General features: G+C 40.9%; 1 protein-coding gene across 1 annotated transcript; it reads left to right on the plus strand.

Annotated features, from left to right (window-relative positions):
• The first annotated feature begins 932 nt into the window (after positions 1-932).
• On the plus strand, positions 933-15286 carry cxcl12b (chemokine (C-X-C motif) ligand 12b (stromal cell-derived factor 1)). Its single transcript, XM_030064499.1, has 4 exons — positions 933-1071; positions 4340-4457; positions 9329-9412; positions 12346-15286. Exons 1-4 carry the CDS (start codon positions 1005-1007, stop codon positions 12383-12385), a joined length of 309 nt encoding a protein of 102 aa, XP_029920359.1. The 5' UTR covers positions 933-1004; the 3' UTR covers positions 12386-15286.
• The last annotated feature ends 9294 nt before the right edge of the window (positions 15287-24580 follow it).

Genomic DNA, 24580 nt, shown 5'->3' on the forward strand with positions numbered 1-24580 from the left:
TCAACATTAGCCGCCAGTCAGGCAGAAGGACCCCTCAATTATTCTCATTTTCCTTCGACACCACTCCTCCCCTCTCCCTTTTTCCTCGTCCAAATGTGAAGCTGAAACGGCCTTTAACAGTTTCATCACACAGCAGACAATAGAAGCAACGTGAAGTCCGGGGAGCTCAATGAAGACATGAACCAGGCGTCAGGGATGGGAGCAGAGCCAGATGACTGGGAGTCAACAGAGTTGAGAGGGAGAGAGAGAGAGAGAGAGAGAGAGAGAGAGAGAGAGAGAGAGAGAGAGAACAGCCTGCGTCCCAGTAAACAATAACAACAGTCAGCTGAAATATACAACAATATTGGGCTAGCAGCAGGGAGCTCTGCCTCTGAAAATAGTCTGAGTGACTGCTGTCTGGCGGGACACAGCTTTGTGTGTGAGAGTGTGTGTGTGTGTGTGTGTGTGTGTGTGTGTGTGTGTGTGTGTGTGTGTGTGCGTGTGAACTCAGTAAATGCTGTAAATTCGCAGATGAAGGGAGATGAAGCTAGAACAAGTTGGAAAGAAACGGGATAACGAGGGGACACAAAAATTGAGGGAAGAATCGGACGGGGGCAAAGAAAAGTGGCCATGAAGAGAGAGGAGAGAGAGGAGGAAAGAGAAGGAGGAGAAGAGAGCAAAGAGAAGACAAGGGAGGGAGGGGGGGATTATTAGTTAGAAAGAGAAAGCGAGAAAGATGGAGAGCGAGAGAGAGAATTCCCCTCAGACTTTCTCCTTGATTCCCAGCCAACACATTTACAATAGAGGAAGTCTCCACCGGCTCAGCGCTGCTCCCTCCTCATGCTGCGTCCCCACCCCCCTCCCCCCTCCTGAGAAAGTGAGACTCCCTCCCTCCCTCTCTCTCTCTCTCTCTCTCTCTCTCTCTCTCTCTTGTGAGGATTTAACACAGCTCTGAGGGGAGCAGGCAGTCACTCTGTGCCCTGGATTGTAGCAGACAGCAGCCCTCCTGCAGCCTGTTCACCACCATGGATGTCAAAGTGCTGGTGCTGATGGTTCTGCTGGCCGTGGCCGCGCGTGCCCCGACCTCCACCGGTGAGTCTCAGCTTCCTGACCGCGACACGTTTCATACCGGTTTGGGTGAAATCCAAAGTTTCTGGGTTTGATTATTTTTGATGGCAAGAAGTCTCAGCCCAAGAGATGTTTCGGTCTTATTTGTCATGTTGATGCTGCGGCTCGTGACGTTCCTCCGGCTGAAATCTCCATTTTATCAAATCAGTCAGTCTCATATTCAGTGTTTAAAAAAAAAAACGTTTTCTTGGAACAATTGAAAAAATGGGATGAGACTTGTTGACACTTGTTTCCCACTTGCAGTCTCACTTGTTTCAGGAGTTTTTGTGGGAACAAGAACAAATAGATTGAAATGAAGCAGAATGAGGCAGATCAGCCCACAAGGATAAAGCAAATGATGCTTTTTTTTTTTTTTTTATTTAAAAATTACCTTGTTTTAAGAAAAAAAAAATTTAAACACTAAACATGAGACTAAATGACTTGTTAAGGAGATTTTTTGCAGTTTTCTGGGTGTGTTGTAATATTGACCAGCTGAGAATTTCTTCTTTTGCCGTGCTTTTCCTAATTCAGTCCAAAAAAGTGAACCGGCTAAAAGTGTTAAATGCAAAATGTAGAACTTCTTTTGGCTCAAAAAAAAAAAAAAAAAGAAAAAGAAAAAACACTTTCTCTTGATTCCGTATGAAAGATAAACGCTGTGCCTCTGTAAAGCTTCTGAAGGTGTTGGTGCTCGTTCTTTGCCAGGCTCTATTGTTCCATAAAACTTTGATGGTTTGAGAATATGTTTCTTTTGAAGATACATCTGCTGCAAATCTTAACACGGTGTTTTGATTCTGCCTTTTGAATCTTGTTTTTTTTTCTCAGACATGGACAAACAATACATACACAGCACAAAACCCTGCATCTTGACAAATCATTTAATCTAATTTTCAGCCTTAAAAATCTTGGTGGGATGAAGGAATTCCACTTGTTTTCAGTGTTAATCAGCTTGTTTCCAGAATTTTGCCTTCAGAAACGTCAAGTGTCACTGTCTTGGTAGTAGTGGGCTGATCTGCCTTATTCTGATACTCACTTAGTTGCCAGAAAAAGCTCTTTGCCTGGAACAAGTGAAGCTGCATTGGCAGGTTTGTTCACTTGCTTGAGGAAATATAAGACTGGAAAACTGAATATGAGACTAAATGACTTGTTAAAATTGAGATTTTGTGCTGTGTACAGAGTTTCATTCCAAATTGAGATATCTACTATCTGCTGGCATGAAACTAAAATAACAATATAGTGATTTTAATTGGCATTGCTCCGATCAAACGTGGCACGAGAGGATTTAATCTTTTCTTCGTTTTTAAGACTGAGCAACAAATATCAAGTTCTATTTTCTCCAACATCACCTAAAGCGTTTTGGAACGAGCCCCTGAATGTAACAGAAGTGAGGCGCAGTCTTGAGCGTGACCCCCACATCAGTCGGTCACAAGTTAACTTTGTGAGGAGAGAAGCGGGGTGTTGAGTCGCCTGGCCAGCGTTATGCTAAGCTTGTTGTTTCAGCCCCAGTAAGCCCCCTGATTGCATATTAAAGAGTGGGCCTAAATGTGTGTATTTGCCTTTTCTCTTTGCTTTCTTTTAATTAGTTTCTAATTAGGGATAAACAATGCGGCGGTGATAGCTGTGGATGCTCGCTTCTGGCCCCCGCGCTGCAAGCTGCATAATGATCCCTTAGTTAGCATGAGAAAAGACCCTGAATGGGTGTGAGTCATTAGGCTGATGTTGCTTAGGATTTTGGCCATTTGGGACATTTGGTGTTATATCATCAAGCCAGGTCTGTGAGTTTTCCACAGGTCACTTTGTGAATTGATAGGTTTATCGGGGAAGGAACGGACTGAAACAGAAGAGCTGATTGAACTTCCTGCAAAAGCTTGACATTTTGCAAATGTGTTGCCGCACAACAGCCGCCTCAGTGCATTGTGTTATTCATCATTAAAGGAATGCACTGAATGAGGAGCTGCAGCATGAGACGCTTTCTGCTTTAATTCAGAGCGGCACTGCAGTGTGTTTGCTCTCATCTTTTCACTGCCGTTTTTACCGGAATTATCACGGCATTAGAAACAATTGAAGGCACATTTCAAAAAGGAGGTAAAAAGTAAAAAACTATCATTTTTCTGTGATTGTGTTCTGTCCAAGAATCGCCAGTCCTCGATTATCCAGCGACTCCAAAGCTCCAGGGTCTTCAGAAGCCTGTGGAGAGGCACCAGGGTGATTTGCAATCATTTTAAGAATGTACTTGAGGTGATTTATTGGGGCCGCTGATGCCGTTTGAGCTCCACAGTGGCCTTTCATAAAAGAGGCGAATTATTGGAAACTGCAGTCTTGCTGAACGTCGAGGGCCCTTCTCCGTTTGAGTGGCGAGACTGAATGCTTTAGGAGTGAAAAGCTAAAACTGTGTGTGTGTGTGTGTGTGTGTGTGTGAGAGAGAGAGAGAGAGAGAGGTCAGAAAGTGTATAGCAGGCTAATCTCTTTTTAATGACTATGTTGTTGGGAGCAATGTCAGGTAAACTAACGTGTTCCCATGCATTGTAAAGGTCTTGCTACAGTAGATTAAACAGGTGTTTAATTTGTCCAATGAGGGATGTGATGTGTTTGATCAGAGGAGAAATGGGGCAGAAGGAGCTGTTTTTGAAGTCTGCTTAATGCTTAATGTTTATATTCCTATGAAAATCTTCAAATGGCCCAAACGGTGTGGTCTGTTCTCACTGAAGAACCAAAAGTGGCTTTGGACTGATTTTGGTCCATCTAACAGCCACTTTGTCTGTTCAGTAAATGACTTGGACACATTATGATAAGCATAATCATTTACCTCATTCTGTGAATTCTTATTATCAGTTTGAAAATGAAAATCTTCAGGCTTGAATTGCTTTTCTTTGCCTCATAGTCCATCGAAGTTGATATAAATAATAATAGCGTGTGAATGCATGCATTTGTGTGTGTGTGTGTGTGTGTGTGTGAGCAGCTGACTCCTCTGTTCATGAGAGCTTGAGACTAATTAAAATGAGGCTCTTTCTCTAGCTTGGTGCTTGGATCTAAAAGGCACAATCAGTGTAGAATAATCTTTAAAATGTCACCCTTGTGCTCTGTGCAAGCTGTTTGTGTAGCAGTCAGCTTTTAAACCCCTCACCTCTGACACGTCTGTCCACGAGCTGAGACGCCTTTTAATCAAACCTTATGTCCACAACAGTGGCTGTGCTGCAAATGCAATCGCTAAACGTCTAAACGAGTTTACGATCACGTTCTCTTTCTCTGTTTGCAGCGAAGCCCATCAGCCTGGTCGAGAGGTGCTGGTGTCGCTCCACCCTCAACACCGTTCCTCAGCGCTCCATCAAAGAGCTCAAGTTCCTCCACACACCCAACTGCCCCTTCCAAGTCATGTGAGTAAACGAGTCTCAACTTTCAGAAATGCTTGCTAGAAGACATTTCTTTCCTGATGTGCAGCTTTGGAAAGAGTCCTACAAACTGCTACTCCAGTAGAAGTACTGCTGATATTTGACCGCTGCTGTGAAAATCTACTGGAGAAGAAGTAAAAAAGTCCCTTCTTCTTTTCCACGCAGTTATAAAAGGATCAGAACACAATGTTCAAACTACCTTCTCTTAAAGGTGCATTACGTTAAATTGCCGAGGGCAGATTGAGGTGAGGATCCTGTAGATTCGTCCACACGTGTCCACAAAGTCTCTTTACAATAAAAAAAAATCTATTACAAAAGCAACTGATGAGATATGTTCATCAGATTTGTTCTATGTACTCAGTGGTTATCAAAGTTTTTAATCACATCGGACATCAACGACCTGAAGCTAAAGATCACTGATGCCATTGCCACCGTTGATGAGGCTCTGCTACAGCCAACATGGCAAGAAATCGAGTACCAAAAAACTTCAATATCTACTCTTCATTTTGTAATAAGTTCCACAGATTTGTCTATTCATTTGCTTTTGTAATAAATTTGTTAAATTGTAAAGAGACTTTACGGACAACCTGTATTTCCCTTTTCTCCAGCCTTATTCCATACTATTGCCAGTTGAGTCTAAATGGTCCTCGCTTCCATCAACCAGCTGCAGTTTTTCCATCATGCAGCTTTTATTGTGAAATTTGTAAATGACAAAACCTAGAACCAGCAAAATGCAATCAGGTTCCTCTTCTTATCTTTGCTGACTGAGCTTTTATTGTGAAAGGTTCCACAATCTGTCATTGATCGTTAATGGATGTGATTTAAAAAGTAGCTAAGTACAAAACTCAAAATGTACTGAAGTAAAAGTCAAATGACTTTAAAGAATACTCCGAATTTTTTTTTTAAAAAAATTATACTAATGTGCAAATGAACTGAGTTGCTTCCAGCTCTGCTGATGTGTATCAGTTAAAGGAGCTCATCTGTGCTGCTCTTTTTGAAGCAAGTTCATTTCGATTTTGCTGGATTTGTGCAGGTTTTCTCCAGATTCATTCATTTCTGGTGTGAGCAGAAAAGAGAAGACGTTACATACAGCATGTGCTCTGCTTTTTAAAGTGAATTCAAGCTTCTGGCATCCTTTATTTCTTTCACAGTTTCCTTAGATCTGCATCAAAAACAGATCACAGCCACGATCCGTGAGCACAGGTTTTTCTGGTCAAAACACCTAACGCAGCTCAATAACAGATCATTAAGACCTGCACTTGTTGACTCAAAAAGTGAATGGGCGAAGTAATAGATGATGTTTATGTCCATTTGGCCTTTTGCTGAATGTGAGGGAACATGCCAGGACAATGAAAACATGTCCAACACGGAAGAGGAAGGCAGCGAAGCCCGGGGCTCGAGGGGGCCATTCATGTTTTGCAAAGGAAACAATCATTAAGGGTCAAACTGATTACCTTTGTATTTCTGCTGACCCCCCGTGTCCCTCATCCCCTCTTCTCTCTCTTTTTTTTTTTTTTTTTTTTTTTTTTTTTTATTTACCGCCCCAAACTGCCCAGCAAACATTTAGCATAATGCCACTGGTCTGGAACACATTAGCCAAAATGCCTCGTTCATTTGGAACCCTATAGAAAACGGGACGGCAGAAGACGCCCCACAGCGAGAGAAAAAAAAAAAAAAAAAAGGAGGAGGGGTGGGGTGGGGTGGGGGATGTGAATGTGGAAGGGGTGACAGAATGGCAAGAGGTCACAGGGGACACGCAGCTCTCTGGCCGGGCCATAACCTCCCTCCCTTCCTCTAGCCTCCTTCCAAAAAAAAAAAAAAAATCTCCCAGGGGAGTCAAGAAGTCATTTTGGCGAGGAGTGCTCGCAGCAGCGGGAGGGAAATGCAGAGTGCTTGCCCCGATATCTCTATTGAGGCAGATGAAAGACAGGCAGTAACATTACACCTTCAACTGCCCCGCCTCCACCCTTCCACCCCCCCATCCCAGCATGCTGTTGGTATTAACTTGCTGTGAAGTAATTACTACCTGCTGCTTGTGGAACTCCGGCCCTCAAATTCCAGCCAAGTCAATTAGGGCCGGCCCTCGGTCGGTCGGCCAGACAAGCAGACAGATAAACAGGATGGAGGGAGACACATCAAAACACGAGAGACCTTCCCAAACGGATTAGCCGGCCACCCCTAATAAAATAAAAGAGAGAGGGGAGGAAGGGGACACCCCTGGAGAACCCAGAAAACAAATACAGATTCGGTTACAGAGCGGCTTGGCCTGCCAGCTCAGATGTTAGCTTGACAGGTTTTTTCGCGAGGACTCGTGCTCCTTGACGGCTCTTTTAAGTCTCAAGAGGCGAGCCTGGCCATTTGTCCGTTTGTTCGTCATGTGTCTAAATGGAGGGGGGTGGGGTGGCAGCAAAGGTGGGATATTAAGGGTGTAGCGGGGGTTGCAAATTGAATCCGAAAGAGAGATGTGAAGAAGGGCCGATTCGAGACGAGGAGGAATGTGTTTTAGTTTGCGGTGTCGTGCAATGGAGGGTAGGAGGGCGAGATGGAGGGCGGAGAAAGAGTAAGAAAGGCGGTGAGGCGCTACCCCTCGGAGTTGTTAACTCTCAAACATGACCTCTTGCCACCGAGGTGTGAGATCCATATGTCTGCAGGGGGCGAAACCCCCTCTTATCGGCCCCTATTTACCCCCAGCGCTCACAGATCTGAAACTCACCGAGAGGCGTCCGATAACAGAACAAATCCTCTGCCAAATATTTGTCCGGGCCCTCTCCATCAGCCTGCCGGCCTTCACTCGCTGGGACACGCACTCTCTCTGCAAGTAGATTGTTCTGACCTCCCTGCAGCCCCTGCTTTAGTCTTTAACTCTGCAAAAAAAAAATACCCATCTCGACAAAAAACACACCTGAACTTAAAATCCCATTTTTCACTTGTTTTCAGGGTGTCTGCAGGTCCTTTAAAATAAAAAAAAAATGTCTCGAATTCATTATAGTCTTAAATTTGAATTGATAAAGTCTTGATTCCAACATGAAAAATGTATCTAATGTAATTTATCTGTCTATTTCTTTTTGTCAAAGTTCAGCCAACATCTCTGCTGGGGAAATGACCCAACTTACAGCGTTCTTATCTGTCAGCCATGTAACCAAAAAAAAACAAAAAACAAATTAACATAAAAAATGTAAAAAAGTAATGGTTGGATTTACTTCAGTAGCACCTTGCTATCTACATACATTGATACTTAACTGCAACACTTATTTGAATGAGAAAAAGATGATTTGTCCAAAAATCTGTCTGAAATTTGGTTAAAGTTTGTCCCAAAACAGTCTTAAAAAACACTAAATTGAAGTCCTGTGGTTTCAATACAGTTAAAATCCTCCAAAGAAAATTGTGCCAATCTTCAGAGCATTTCAATATATTGCCACTTGTTTCCGGAAAACTTTTGAAACAAGCTCCAAAAAATAAATAGCTGAAAAGGCTGTGATCTGAGTGTTTTTCTGACACGTGGAGGCGGCTTTACGCAGCGTGCAGCGTGCTGGCTGATGTGTGCCTCCCTCGCAGCTGTCCCTGAGTGGAAACAGAGAGCCGTGATTTCTCACCGCCGACCAGAGGGTGACAGCCTGTTATGTGCGCTAATCCTCTGGTTTTAACTGGGATGTGTTGCGGGATGTTCTGGGAGGGTTTTTTTTTTTTTTTTAGAGATTAAGCTGAGCTGTTTCTGACGGGAGCCTTGGTGAAACCTCAGATATTATCGTGACAGAGTGGAGGCATTTCAGAATGGACCTCCTCGAGACAGCGCTCGTGGATGTGCTCAGACAAATCTCCCCTGTACACATAAGAGATGAGGTTTTTAATATTTAATGGCAGCATTTTGGTTCTTTTTTTTTTTTAAAGTTGGTGTAAATTAGTCACCGTCATGTCTGTAATCCTCTGGTTTTAACTGGGATGTGTTGTAAGATGTTCAGGGGGTTCTCAGAGATTTAGCTGAGCTCTTTCTGAGGTGAGCTGTCACAAAACTGAAGGTATTATTGTGATTTAGTGCCACAGATCTATTTAAATACTTATAACCAGGTGCTTCACTTACAACATCATTATCTTTTACTGCTATCTCAACAGCCTTATCAGCCCTCCCTACACAGATGGATCATGGTCTTTGTGTGCTGCAGGGATGTAAAAATCACACTTATTGCCCCGTTGGAGGGTCATCAGGCAAAAAACTGAGCCCAAAGCCGCTCCTTCATTTTCTCAGCCAAATGCAAACCAAAAGAATCCAGCCGCTTTAATTAAAGCGCCAGTCGCGTTCCTGTGAGGTCACTCATGGGAGGTCTTGTTACGCTTTGGCGGAAACTTTCCCGTACTTGAACGCATCTAATAAAGAAGATATCATCTCTCACAGTGCACCGTCACAGGATGTGCAGCTACAAGGCCAAACAGTTGCACGTCTTGTTCCAGGACTTTCTCTGGGAACAAATATAAACCTGCTGGCAGGAAAAGGCAGATCAGCTCACTTGGATCAAGAAAATGACACTTGATTCAAGAGAGGGGGGTTTTCTTTTCATTCCACTGGCCAATTTTTTTTTTTTACCGGCTCTGCAGAGTGTGCAGAGCTTGAAGTGCACGGAAACACTTTTCTTCTTCTCTATTCCTCCTTCTCTTTAATTTTGTGAGCAGGTATTTAATAATTGGCAGGCTGCAAGCTGCAAAATAATAACTGAGGCAAATGAAGACTCGCATTTCAAATGAATTTTCAAAATAATCTGCTCTAATTTGAAAAATAAAAATTACTGATTAAGATTAAATCTTGAATTTGAGGACTTTTTTCTGGAGATGAACCCCTTGTTTTTTTTTTTTTCTTTTCACAGTGCCAAGCTGAAAAGCAACAGGGAGGTGTGCATCAACCCCGAGACCAAGTGGCTGCAGCAGTACTTAAAGAACGCTATTAACAAGTAAGGAGACAACCCACCCCTTCTCCCTCTCTCTCTCTCTCTCTCTCTCTCTCTCTCTCTCTCTCTCCCTCTCTCTCCCTCTCTCTCAGTCTCTCAGACACAAGTGTCACTGAGAAGGACAGAAATGAAATACGCTGCTCTTTTCGCATCAGAGTGTCGCGCCTGAGAAGAAGAAATAAACATAACAGGACCATTAAAACAGTCGCCCTCAATTTCCTGCTGGCTATTACTCTGTGGAATCACCAGCTCGACCGATGGAAATGTCTGACTTATTATCTGTGACATGATTTGCATCGAGTAATAACAGCAATAAATTCGGCACAGGGATTTCTGCTTCTTTCTCAGTAGAACATAGCCAGACACAGAAGAGTCAGCAGAGGAGCAGCTCACAGTGGTTAATGCACATTAACACAAACATTTTTTTAAACATGTCTTTCTTTAATATAAAAAACATTTTCCACTTGGTTATCATCGCTAATTGCACATCAGCAGTTAAGCTGTCGCAGTTGGACAGCAGCCTTGTGGGTCTTTTTTAAATTGAGGGAGAAAACAATAAAAACTACTCCAGCCTATTCATTCTTAATGAGTTATGCATTTAAAATGAGTGCATTCCTCATAAAAAAAAAAAAAAAATCCCCAAATGTGGTGGTGATTATCAGCAGGCGCATGTCTGCTCCTCGAAACACCATAAACAATTAAAATGCAGAATGTGAAAACAAACAGTTCGCTGCTTTCTGAGGCATTATGTCACTGGCGAAGCAACAGTGGGTTGTGTATTGAGGGTCTTGAGTGAAAATGTCTAAAACACCGCTGTACATGTTATTGTTCCAGCAGCACAGTGCTAAACAATCTCCTGTTTCAGCAAAATCTGCCAAATCTCACAAACCATGACTGGCAATGCATAGATCGCGTTACATGTGTTGAGAATGAAACAGTTATCACATGTCATCACTGTCAGCTGAAAGAATTTTATCTCCAAAATGTCAAATTTTCAGGAAAAAAAAACAAACAAAAAACAATTGGCCTTTGTTTGATTGGCCACCATGCATCTGTGAGGTTATCCAAACACTCTGCATTCTTCTGTGTTTGAGAATGCAGTCCTTTAGTTGACGGAAAAATATAAAAATCACCCATATTAAATGGCTTTCAAAGGAATGTCAAGAATAGCTTCAGTGTTTGAATGTACAGAGAGCGTGTGCATTATGGGTAGGAATCACTGGGGTAACTTGCAATACGATACTACCACAATATTTCAGCCACGATAACGATGGTATCACAATTCAGGCAATTCTGCGATATATTGTGAGACAGTCATCATGATTCATCAAAATATCTGAAATAACCCCTTATATAATATATTACATGAAATATATTACAATTTATTACATTTAATATATGGAATTACAATATATTTAAATATGTTATGTATTTGAAAATGTCTTAGCAATACATGGAATAATATATTGGTGAAACATATATAATGCAATATATTTATATATATTGCATCAATAATTTGAATATATGGAATAATAATTGGAAAATATAAAGACTAGTTCCCATATATGGAAATGTATTATCACATGATACAGGGGGTTTCATACTTTTTCCTCCTCTGGACCCCAAGTTAACTCTGATGAAGCCAAAGTGATTTTGCCCTCAGGACTCTGACATGAAAAGATGTTTTGCTTTGTGTTAATTATGGATTTTTTCTGGCGTCGCACTTGACCACTGACAAATAGAACCAAAGCGATGAGATTAAAGTTAAAATAATCACTTGTGCTTTTTTTTTTTTTTTTTTTTTTTTGCAGTGTAACAATTTCTGCTGAATTAAATTACAGTGAAATTAGCCCTTTGAAGCCTCACCAAATTCTCTTGTTTTTCATCAGAAACATCGCGGAAAAGAATTGGTAATTAAATAAATAAATAAATAAATAAATTGCCCCCAAAAAAGAATTACATGGACATTCTGCAAAAATTTACAATAATTACCTGCAACTTTGCAAAAAAAAAAAAAAAATTAGAACATTTACAAGAAAACTATATTTATAATGATGAAAATGATATATTTAAAGGTCAGATCAGTGATGCTGGACAGGGTCAGATTCCTTGTGTTTAAATACTGTGTTCAGACACCTTTGCATTTAAATTACAGTGAAAGTAAACCTAAAAACCCTCAGGGACTCCTGGGGGTCTCCAGACCACACCTTGAAAACCACTGACCTAATAACCAACCTGAACCAGGCATCCTATGTCTCTGTAAAGCTTCAGATCATAGTAAAAGTCTTCTGTCATCACCTGAAAACATCCCAACCACAATTCTTTTCATTTGAAACCTTTGATTAGACTTTTCAGGGCATGCCTGCTCTTTCTCAGCCTCACCCTGCTCCATGGTCACACAGTTACATATAAATCATATTTTATATAATGCTTGTCAAAACTGTTTGCCAACACCTGAGGCCCCTAATGTCCATGACAGCTGTCTAGAGACTGTGGCAGTTTTATGTTTTTGCGATTGAATTTTGATTCACTTCGGCCACGTCTGCTAAATGTTTGTTGATTTCTCGTGAGAGGCGTTCCAAGCCAAATGAAAAATGTGAGCCTCGCTACCCACTTAGCTCTTGGTGTTTTGTCAAGCAGCATTCTGAAACACTTAAAAAGCCCATGCACTGTTATCACGCTCGTGTAGTTCCCAGACTAAATAGCATAACATTTGCTTAAACAATGTTTGTCAAATTAGCTTGTTAAACTGCAGGAAATCCATGTTTGATTATGTTTAGTTTTCCGGATTTGATTTGATTTTCCAAAAACAGCGTGTTTTTGGAAAAATCAAACAGTGCTGTTGGACGTCCACCAATATGCAAAGAGCAAGCATAGTGTATTATGCAATGTTGCTGTATTCACTCTAATTTACATCCTGCTGAATTTGTGTCCAGGGTGAAGAAATCCAGAAGACGCAATAACAACAAGAACTAAAGAGGGGGTGGAGGTGAACGCCGACAAGCCTGGCAACCTGGCAACCTGCACACCTGTCTGCCACTCCCATGGATGTATGTAACACGCTGTATGTACCCGTCCACCTCTCTGGACCGCTTGCAAAACCAGCACTTCACCGCCAACCGTGCCGCCCCCCCCAGCCCCGGACAACGCTCCGGCCACGCAGTCACCTCCCAGCCTTCCATGTTCGCACCAAGTGCCGTTACACCCTCTGTTGGGATGTCGGGATGATGATAAATATGTGTGTGAGCGCTGGGTGACCGGCGAGAGAGAGTATGTGTGTGTATGTGCACGTATGCGTGTGCGCGTGTGTGTGTGAGTTTGAATGCGCTGTGCATCAACTAACGCTGAATGTGTGTTTGTATATAGTGTTTTCTCACATCAGGTGGCTGTAAAGAACTCTATGCTAACTCTTTTTTCTCACACACAAGGCTTTGTGGGTAATGCTGCGTTCAAGCCGTGTTGGATTTACCGTAAATACTAGCTGCCGAGCAGAAAAACACGCAGCCCCCTTGTTATAATTACAAGTAGAGCATGTGTGATTTTTTTTTTTTTTTTTTTTTTTTGCAGGGCATCAAATACTGCAGTGGATCGATCCATGTTGAAAATCCAGTTGCAAAAAACTTGTTGGAAATGATCGGTTATAACCACAGTAACTGGCTTTTCTCCCAGCAGCCGTTTTGACATGAAATAGCAGGGTAAACACAGGTGTGACTAATAACATTAATGTAGGTCTTGTTGTATTTAGGTGGCCTAGTGTTCATGCTGATTCACTGGAATGCCTCTGGTTCTCTTAAATGAAACAGAACCTTCCTTAATGTCATTGGAAACCTGTGTTTACCTGCTGATTCATGTCAAAACGGCTGCAGTTAAAATCAGCTCTACTTACAAAACGAATGAACGCAGCATTACTTCAGCAGTGGACTCTGACTGAGGGGGTCATGGGATAAGGAAAGAGGCTGGCCAATGAGGTTAGCCCGCTCCATGTGACCAATCAGGGCAGGATCTGCTAACACGACGTCTTGCAGTGTCTCACGAGCTTGCCAACACCGTCAGGAGGTGAATGGAAGTTTGCGCAAACTACTAAGAAATAAGCACTGATCATGTGGTGCTATACACGGGGTCAGAGCCATTGAGGCGAATGGAATTCATTTTGTATTTTATGCAAGATTTGGGATGGGATGGGGCCAGATGCTGTGCCTGTGTCTCTCACCAGCTCTATATCTGCTTTTAGCCAGCTACAGAACATTGTAAGAGAAGCATCAGTCCGAGAGAGAGAGATAGATGTTGCTTTCTCTTGGGAATGCGCGGGTGTTAGCACACACAGACTGTAATGAAACGGGATAAAACACCTATCAATGCAGCTTCTTTACTAATGCAACATATCATTTCAAGGCATACAAGCAGGAAACGGAGACCAAATATTTATTCAGTAAAACATGCAATATGAAGAAACCTGTCAACCTCAAAAAAACATTTGTTTTTTATAAAAGGTAGAAGCATATCACATTTCATGACTTAGTTCAAGTTGTTACATGGCTACAATTTTGTACCTCTTAATAAAAAAAAAAGGGAGTGGGTAAATATATTTCATGGCAAACATAGGAATTGAACTGCAGTATTTTCATACCAACACCTGTCCTTGGTAGGAATGAGAAGCTAATAAATTGCCATGGAAAATTACCTGGCTGATCAATTTCATATTCAAAGGAAATGTTCATGTGGTAAAAGAAAGTTTTTGGTTATCCTTCTTTCATATATATAAATATGAGCCACTTTATTATCAGATGTGTCGTTTAAATGTAATGACTTTATTTTTGTATTATTTTTGTATTTTTAATGCAATTTAGGCAATACTAAATGAAGGCTTTTCCATAGAGTACTGCACCATGAAACAGTATTACAACATCATTTGTATGTTTCAATGCAATATTCCACATATATTATTTGTAATTTTTTGCTTATGTAGTTACACAATATGCAGTATCTCCAAATCGGTAAGACATTTTCATTTTTTCATTTCTGAATGATGTAGTAAAAAAATAATAATAATAATAATAAAATCATCATAAGTGGTTTGGTAGAGCAAATTAAATGCTGTCATTTTCCCTGACTGGTCCTTACCAGCTGATCACAGATGTAACACGGCTAAATCTAACAAAATATGTATTTAGGTACAAAATCTTGAAAGTTAACTTGGCTGTTGTGTTAAAGTTATTCCAGCAGCTATCCTGGTCAACCCACTAGTTTTCCCATTTGAACACTTGTAATTAGATTTTTTTATTATTATTATTTCCAGTGAGTGTGATGTATGATGTGTCAATAGAGCCACTGAGCCAAAATGGAGAACAATACCTTTGAATTGCGATCCAAGGGACCAACATGTGCTTTCAATCTGGCCACTCCCAGCACCCCGTGGGCTTTCTGTGCGATTTGCAATTTCACTTAACTGTTGCCATGCCGCAGACTTTAAGGCCTTTTTTGTTTCTTGAGGGTGAACTTGTTATGGAGATTATTTCGGCCTTTTCATTTACACTTAACGCCAGCCACATACACACTGCATGCCATGTGGCGGAAGCCTTTTTTACAAGTGTTAATGTTCACAATTTGCAGCTCGAAGGTGCAGTAATCCTGGTAATGTGATAAACTTCCCATTATTGTAATAAAAATTACTGACCATTTATTCTTAAAATGGACATCTGTTTAAATCTGTCATCTATCGCTTATTATGGAGAAAGCTGCCATTTGCAGTTTTAAATGTAGTGTGGTAACAGTCAAAATTCATAATACAACTATCATCCTCCACTATATGCTTATAGATTATTCTATTACATATTTAAAAAAAAAAAAAAAAAAACATTTAGTACATCTAAAACATGTATGGTAACTTCATTTTTAGATTGGATTAGATCAACTATTAAACAGAAAGAAGTTATTAACTTAATAGCAAATAACTTTTTAATGGGAAATTCATCACAATAACAGGATTATTAACTGCAAATTGCTATTATTTTTTGTTTTGTTTTGTTTTGTTTTGTTTTTTACATTTATCAATATGTAATAGCAAGTAATACATTTTATTCAACATTTTATCCTTTCTCTATATGCCTTGTGTGCCACAGGGAATGGAACCCAAAACCCTGCTAGTTTTAGCACCTGGCTCTGCTCGCTGAGACATACTGGACTATCATTGTAGAGGATGTTTCATATTCTTTATTTCCATAAAAACAAAACCGGTTTTGGCCAAATACAAGAACGCATCCAGTCATGCATATTTGCCACTGGTGTTTTTACAAAAAATGTTCATTTGTGTGTAATTGGACCAAATGTGCAAAATGCTTTTACCCATCCAAAGACAACCATGTTCACATTCATTTGTCAGTAGTGTGTTCATACACTGATTAAACTGGGTGCATTTCTTCTACTTTTGACCCCGAGAGAATGTGAAAGAATTGTTTAATTCTTTTGAGGCAGCTTCTGACACATAGTCTTCATCTAAGATGTATTAGAGTATTATTACCCTCTGTATTCTCACTCTTTGCAAATCAAAAGGCGATATGTTACTGATGATACTCACTCCCTTTTTCAATAAACTTGTATAAGATATCACTGAGCACGTATGTCCTTTCTTTCTCCTCAGAAAACTCTTCTTTGAATTTTATATCTCAGAGTATGCCATGAAAAACAGATTTCATGCATACGTTGCATTTAAGTCTGTCGGAAAGAGTGACCTTGAGAAAAAGACGTTTTTCAGGGAGTATCATGAGGAATTATCTTTCACAGTTTGACGGTAATAAAAATGACCCGGACAGGTGGGATAAGTAAAACTACAGACAATGCAGCCTCACTTTCCATAAAGGGAAATACACACTGGTCTGTGGCCTTGCAGCCCTGAGGCTGTCAGAACAAACCGAAAGCATCACCATGTCAAAACCTGATGCAAATCATCTTTTGCTGCATAAAAAAGACATTTCTGGGGCTTATTGAATTATTCAACAGGACTATCACTTGACTTTTTCCACTGTAGGACTTAAACCTGTTAAGCAAGCCTTACTCCAGCCAAGGGATAAATAGGAAAGGTCTGCTACATGTGAGCACATTAACAGTCCTGTCCAGGTTTTTCACACCTGAGGTTTCAGAGTATTCGTTTGCGCTGGTTCATTACTCGTCCACAGCACCAGGGAGCTCGTGTAGCTTTATAAAACTGTCAGCTCTAATAAAATGGAAACTTGTAGAGCGGATTAATTTCATGGTATGGCTCTCTCCTCTGGCCTCTATGTACACACGTGAGGAACATGAGACGCAGTTTGGAAGGGGAGCGAGCAGTTTAGAGGGTCAAAGTTGCATGTTTTGGGCTTTTGGGCACATTCAGAAATGATTATGGGATTTCTGTATTGTGCTTGCTCAGCTGAGACCCGGGCCTGATGGAGGTGGCTGACATATGCACAGAATGGTAATTAGCGTGCAGTTTAGAGGACACCAGTTCCACAGAGCAAGCAGGGTTGTTTTACAATGGGAAAACAATGTAACCAAACACAGAGGGGAGCCAGCACATGGTGTGAAATATTCAGAATAATTCTAAATAAAAACAGAACAAGCCATTTGTGACTAATAAAACGAGTCAAGTGGGTGAGTAAGCATCTAAATTATAGTCACTTAATTCAACCAAGTACAACAAATGAATGTGTCTTTTGGAGAGATGCATCAAAAATAATATAGCGGCACAGTATATGGTGTAGGAATAACCGGACCTCAGATACAGCTCAAAGACACAACGCAGGATACATGGTAGCTTTTATTATACAGTAACTATGTGCATTTAGCCACATTGCGGCCCAGTCGGCGGAATAAAATAGTGCCATTATACATTTCTGCAAACCATCAAATACATGACAATGTCAATATTTCAGAGGCAAAATTCAGTGTGTTGCATGTTAATATTTTAGTCTTATAGCCAACGTGGTAGAGCCTGCGTAGTTGTCACACTTCATTTGTGTTGTTAGTTCAGTTGCTTGTTAGATTTGTTAGCCACCAAAACTGCTGGTTAAGGTTAGCAAATGGTCACGGTTAACGTGATGAAATGTTGGCTCTTGCTTAACACAGGGATCAATTTGCCACCCCAGCTGCCTCCTAACATGGTGTTTTGTGTTGTTTTGCACTGCAAAAAGTCAAAATCTTACCAAGAGTATTTGTCTTATTTCAAGTAAAAATGTCTTATTTCTAGTCAAAATATCTCAATGGAACAAGCAAATTTTTACTTGTGACACAAGTGAACAAGTAAAAATTTGCTTGTTCCATTGGCAGAATTTGTTTCTTGTTTCAAGCTAATTTTAACTTGTTTCAAGTAAATTTTCACTTGAAACAGGTGAAAATTTTCTAAAGACAAGTTATTTCTGAGCTGATCATGTCTTATTTTAAGTGTAATGAGATATTTTGACTAGAAATAAGACATTTTGACTTGAAATATGACAAATAATCTTGGTAAGATTTGACTTTTTGCAGTGTGCTCCCTTTATACTTTGTCATGAAAATTGAAAATATGACTCAGCATGTCCTTGGTTTGCAGAAATGTAAAATGCCAACACTTTTTCCTGGCGACTGGGCTGCACATTTAGCACTGTAACACATGCACATATCAGTGTGCATGCAGTGATGTGGGCACCCCTTGTGCCAAGCAGTAACAAGATGCATATTTCCTCCAAGTTTTATTGAAATCAGACCAATAGCCTAGCAATTATGGCCTTTCAAAGTTTCATATTTTGATCTTGCACTACTGAGATCCCATGAGCACAATTAGAAACATAATTATACAGCAGCATGTGGGTTATTGCTCCAAGTTTTGACAAAGTAACAATTATAAGGGAGCTGGAAAAACACCTCACCACTTTTTTAACTAGCGCTTTGTTATTTCACATCCACGTTCAAGGACCACAGGACTGCTTGTTGCATCTATTATCTGGATGCTGTAGCTGTTGCCCTCCTTGCTACTTTTTTCTTGTGATATTGCTGAAGATATGTTAAGGCAGGACAGATCCTTTCCCGTCTCAAATCAAGCAGTAACCACATGAAACTCAGGCGGCTTCGGTGAGCGCACAGCAGCCATCGGCTCAAATCACCTGAGACAGGGAACATAACCAGGCTGGACAATAAATTGCCCGGCTGATTTGGTTCTGTGGATTGTGGGTAATCCGGTGTGATTTGGAGCTCTTTACTGCACATCTTTGAACAACTTTATACCTAACTGGCTGAATGGAAGGTAATCAGAAACATATTGGCTGCAAAACCATACAGGGGCAGCCCTCCTGAGTGTGTGTGTGTGTGTGTGTGTGTGTGTGTGTGTGTGTGTGTGTGTGTGTGTGTGTGTGTGTGTGTGTGCGTGTGCGTGTGTGTGTGTGTAAGAAAGAGGCAGCTTGAATGTATGAATGAGCAAGTGTGTGCGTGTGTTGTGTGTGTCGCAGATGCAAGCATGGACGGCAAAGGATATCAACGGGACGGGATCAGAATCTGAAGGTAATTCCTCTGGTTTCCTGAAGCAAAGCCAGGGGAGGAAGACACTAACATGATGTTTCCTGCTCAGGATGTGTGGACATGGAACTGAGGCTGAAAGAGAAAGTGAACTGGGAAGTCTGAGAGAGTACTCAGACACACACACACACACACACACACACACACACACACACACACACACACACACACACACACATACATGCACACACATACAGAAACATCTATCTGCAATTGTCAAGCATCATCCAATTATGGAGACAAACTCATGTCACCCAACCTCACCTTGCATGGACAATATGAAAATATATGACTATGAAGAAAAAAGGAATTATATTAACTAAAAATGAAGCATTTTAATTTGCATATGATGGAATCCAGCAAGCCAGCAGCATATTGTATTTTGGCACAATAAAAATGAATATCAATGGGGCATGAAATAATCTCGGATTTTTATCGACCTCTATTGGTGATCTGTGGTAACTGCAACCACAAAATCAGGTGTCTCGCTCGGCTTACGGCGGTTGACCAAATCTTAAAGTCAACCCAAAACAGAGTGGGTCATAAGTAAGGTGTGAAAGCCACGTGTATGAGATTTATTTGTGTCATTAGGCAAAAACTTCTTACTTATTGCATCTTTAACCTCTTCAGGTCCACTGCGCATCAGTGTGTTTTTCATCACAAATGCATGCTGCATGGCTGAGATTGGTTCAAACCCACAGAGCTTGATTTTAAATTCTTGGGGAAAATCCCAAAGTTTCCAAAATGCAAAGAATTACAGTGAGATGTGTATAAAATGATGAACAACACATCCAGATATTTTCTATGCATCCATAAACCAATGACATTTTGGCTTTGAATGTTTCACTCAATATATGGTGATGTATCGCAATACTGTATATAGCTTATATATTGCTTCAAAGAAGCACAGCAACCAGCAGACAGAATGGGTATGTGACTTTGCTGTACAATATGGAGGAAAATAGTTTTCTCTAAGTTTGAAGCTGCTGGTAAATGGACATTTAAGGGGAAAGCGGAGCTCAACAGATTAAAACAGCATTTAACTCGTCACTGTTGCCCTGTGCTTGCTCTTGGAGGAGATTTTGGTCCATGGATTTGGCCAATATCTGTTGGGTTTCTGTAAAGCGCATTGAAGTAACTTTTGTTTTGATTTGACGGTATACAAATAAAATTGAATTGAACTGAATTTAACCAACATCAGAAGGACACTGAGGTCCCGACTTCACAAAGCGCCACAGGTAGCAGCTATGGGAAACTAAGAACATTCATTCTGGCATGTGTTCATGCGTTCAATGCCAAAATGTTTGCTGGAAATCTAAACCAAAGAATATGCAGGCTGAGGCAGGCAGCACACCTGGCTGACTGCACCCAGGAGCGGCCCGCTTCACACTCCACTTCCAGAAACATGTGTTTGGGTCCCTGGACTCCCTGACTCAGTGGTGACCCTCTCAAATGCTTTCAAGCCCTGGCTACCCCGGAGAGACAGCCAAGTCCAGGTCCAAACGTAGACTATGTGCAAGTGGCATGCACAAACACAAGCTCAAAAAGACAGACGAGGGATGAGCTGCGCCCAATGGTTGGCCTTTTCATCCAAAAGCAATAGGAGAGTCTGAGGCAGCGCTATTGTAGAGGGAGAAAAATGTGTTCGCACCGCAAAGGATGAAAGGGTTCACAGTCTCGGCCGCCCACAGAAACCACATATCCCACAAGACCCCTCTTCTCAGTCAAACAGACAGGCATTACCGTAAACAGTTCTTGGGGATTTTGGAATGTCCTAAGATCCATCATGGCCGAGGGCAGAATGTATGTTTCCCTAACTTTACAGCGGAGAGCGGGGGTCCCACCACTATTGGAAACAGGTTGATCACTTGTCCAGCATGTTTTCATACAGAGAAAGACAGGGTGAAAGAGACAGATATTATCATTTATCAGCAATGTTGTTCCACAGCAGAGAATACTCTGTGATATATCTTTGTTTATTAGCATTTTCTGAAAAGACGCTGAGAGAGAATGAGATTGGGAAAGAGAAGTGGAGAACAAAAAAGTATGTCATCATTCACGGCGCATTTTGGGAGATGTCACGTACATCACGCTAATAGTGATCCCCATGTAATGAGCCATCGCGTTGTGATATTGACTTAAGCCGTCTGTGTCTTTGTTGCCTGGTTATCAGATTCCTCTGTTGGCATTTAACAGACAAGCATCATTAGCTCCATGGAAAGCTGACTTCCCAGCTATTTCCTTTTGAGAGACAAACACGCACAGGAGGCAATTACTATTGCGGCATTCTGACAACACTGTAAAAAAAATTGGATTCTTAGTAAAATATCAACATCATTCAGACAATATTTAACTATTTTGTTTTTTACTGTATCACAAACAGATCATAATATGTCTATAGCCTTTTTAACACAGTCCTGGGCAAGAGGAGATCAGCTGGATTCTTAATAGAAATAATCAAATCACTATGTGCTGAGATTTCTGGTTTTCAATGTTCACAGTCAAAAAAAATAAAACAACTTTCATTTTCATTTGCTGCTACAAACAGCATCACCTCCTTTATTCCCAAACCAGAGAAGCAGATAATAAAGCTGTACCTCATATTATTTGTAATATTTTGTACCGTGAATTGTTGTGATTGAACAGAATCACATCATTTCTGTTGGATGTCTAGCGGCCTCTGAAGTGAAACAAATGACGCATCGCGCTGAGGGAACTGTACCTTTTGAACTTTACTTCAGCATTTTTATTGAGACAAACAAAACTGACCTGCAGAGGAAGCTTTTTCTCACAAAATGCATTTTCTTTAAGATTTAAGATTGAATAGAAGACTTCAACAAAAAAAAACTTTTTTTGCATTTTTTGCAGTGCAGCTCCACGCAGGACCTTTTGAGGATCGAGCTTTTGAAGGCGATATTTCTCTGAACTCTAATGAACCGCGGAGAGGGGAGTTCAGACGAATCCCCTGAAATCTCTCTAAAGCACATCATAATTCGCTCCCCTGACTCTGAAACAACACCAGTTAAGGCCACTGCTGTTTCTCAAAGTCTTCCTTGTTTATCATTTTCCTGAGTGTATTATTGCACTTACTGTCTGCTGTGTCATCTGGAGAGATTTTTGACACATCTGGAACCCTTTCCAGTGACAGGAGACAGTGTGAATTTCCTCTTTGCTGCTTTATGAGGCCCTGCATCACACCATGAAGCTGAGAGAGAACACAAGGTCCATCTTTTCAACTTTTCAACCATCTTTTGTTCACAGATTCTCCAAACTAAGGTATAACTGTCCAAAGCCACTTACAGCCATCAACATCAACATGAGGTGCTGTTTCCCTTTCAAATCTGAATAATACCCATATACTGACATTAAAACACAAACATCAGTTAAAAACAGGGTGTTTGTACAGCAGCTAGTTACGACCTGTAGTTATGTTTTAAAGTTAAGTGACCTCTAGTGGCCCCGTAAATAACAACACTGTGCTGTAGTATCTTAAGGGAGTGAAAAGGTCCACATAAGGAGGTTGGTGGGGTGGTGGACGAGGCAATCAACACGTCTTTCACCCAGCCGACCTGACTTCCAGTTACCTCAGGTAGGAAAAAGCTGCCAGACTCCAAAGACTCCACTCTGGGCGACGGCTGTTTTCTGCTGAAGTTCACTCCACTGTCTGTGGTCTGACCTCCAGTCAGTCTGTAATGTTGCTGGCTTACACAGCCCAAACGGCCCAGTGAAAAGCTCAAGCTCTGCACTTCCGTAAGTCAGTGACGTTAAGAGAAAGGGTTCATCTTGGTGTCGACACGACCCAAAGCCAAAGCCAACGTCCAGCACTGGATTCAGCGTTTGGATGACCAAACTTGTATAAAGGTCAGTGTGAGGGGACTGGGAGAAAAACAGCAGCAAGTTGTGGTAAAAGTGAGGTCACATTTAAAAACACACTGATATAACAGGGTAAAACCATGACAACTTTGGATGAAAACCAGAACAGATCAATTGAATAAGACCAGTTGTCACAGAATTGGGTGGTATTTCATGTTTCACTCTCTGGAATAAGATAATGTTAATATTGGCAGACGTCAGCTAATGTTTCATAACCTTCACCCTGACCTTTTCCTAACTTAAACTATAAGCCTTTTCCTAAGCTTAACATGAACCTTTTCCTAACTTTAACCGAGTATATTTAGTGGCCAGCAGGCTTGCTAGCTGGCAAGGGGTTATATTAGATTGTATCAGAGGCGTGGAACTAACAACCTTTGTGGTCGTGTTAGAGGAGGACTTGTTGCATGAACAGTTTCAGTCTCACAAAGCACTGATGAACCTGATGAAATCACATTTTACTGGAGAAGAAACACAAGAGTTGACTTGTTTTGATTCCTCAGCAGCCCTCTAATTCCTGACACTTTAGATGATTTATGGCACACTTTATGTCGTTTTGTAATATGTGGGAAAACAATAAAAATGTATTATTACACTATATGTTAAAGATCCTGTTACTGTTGTTTTGCAAGAGTTAGACAGCTGAGGGAACTATTTTGAGAGCACTGATGCTTGTGTGGAGAATGTTTCCAAGTTATTAAGAAAAACTGTAATCATATAATATTCACTCACCATATTGTAAAAAAAAAAAAAAAAATCTGTGGGTGGGGTGGGTGGGGGCTTGATTTGTTTACAGTCACAACCGTTAACTTATTAAGAATTGACCAGTAGTCACAAAGGCTAAAAAAGAGAGAGAGAGAGAGAGAGAGAGAGAGAGAGAGAGAGAGAGAGAGCATGAAAAAGTGGGGTGATCTGTTACTGATTTAAAATATATATCATAAAACAAGTGAAACTGCCATGGAAATGTGATATTTTCTCTCTCCGTGTGAAATCAGGTTACATCTTATATGAAATTCCTCTGTGGAGTAACACTGCATTTGGCTTTATGGTCTCTAGGTTTGATTTTCAGCCAAGGTAACTGATCGACAATGTCACTGAATGTGTCAAAACCTGCAAATTAGAGAATCCGAAGAAGGTAACGACAAGCCTGATCCCCTCCTATATAAATTTCTGAGGTGCTGGCTCCAATCAGCGAATAAACAAGCTTCCAGTCAGTGTGGTTAGTGCAGTAAGCCATCAGATTATATTAGACTGGACTTTCCTGGCTGACCCTCACAAGGTTACTCTTTTCTCATACCCAGCAGAAAATCCACAACACGAACTTATTTTACTTGGGAAACTGAGAAAGTGAAACCCTCACACAAAATATGTGTTTCATAAGTTTCTGCCTCACTTGGGCTCATTTCAGAGGTGTGATGCTAAATGTATTAACATCATGGGTGGGATGCACACACCAAAGGAAGTACCCAAACATGTGCGCATATAAGTAAACTCCCTGTGGAAATATGTTGTAGGCAAATTAAACAGAACAGCTATTTAGTCATGTGAAATAAAAATTAAAGACATATAACACCCAACACAGCATTACAGACTTCGTTTTAAGCCAAGATACTCTCATTTTTCAGTGCTTTAGACATGGGGTATAGAGATTCTCATGGCTTGGACAGGAGGCAGGGTCGCCCAGTGTGTTTGCCAAGATTTCAGGCATTTCTTGACCACTTGTTCCTGTGCGAATCTAAAACCACATTTATGCAAATATAAATGTAAACATATAATTCA

The sequence above is a fragment of the Myripristis murdjan genome, chromosome 1, assembly GCF_902150065.1.
Source record: "Myripristis murdjan chromosome 1, fMyrMur1.1, whole genome shotgun sequence".
NCBI lineage: Eukaryota > Metazoa > Chordata > Actinopteri > Holocentriformes > Holocentridae > Myripristis > Myripristis murdjan.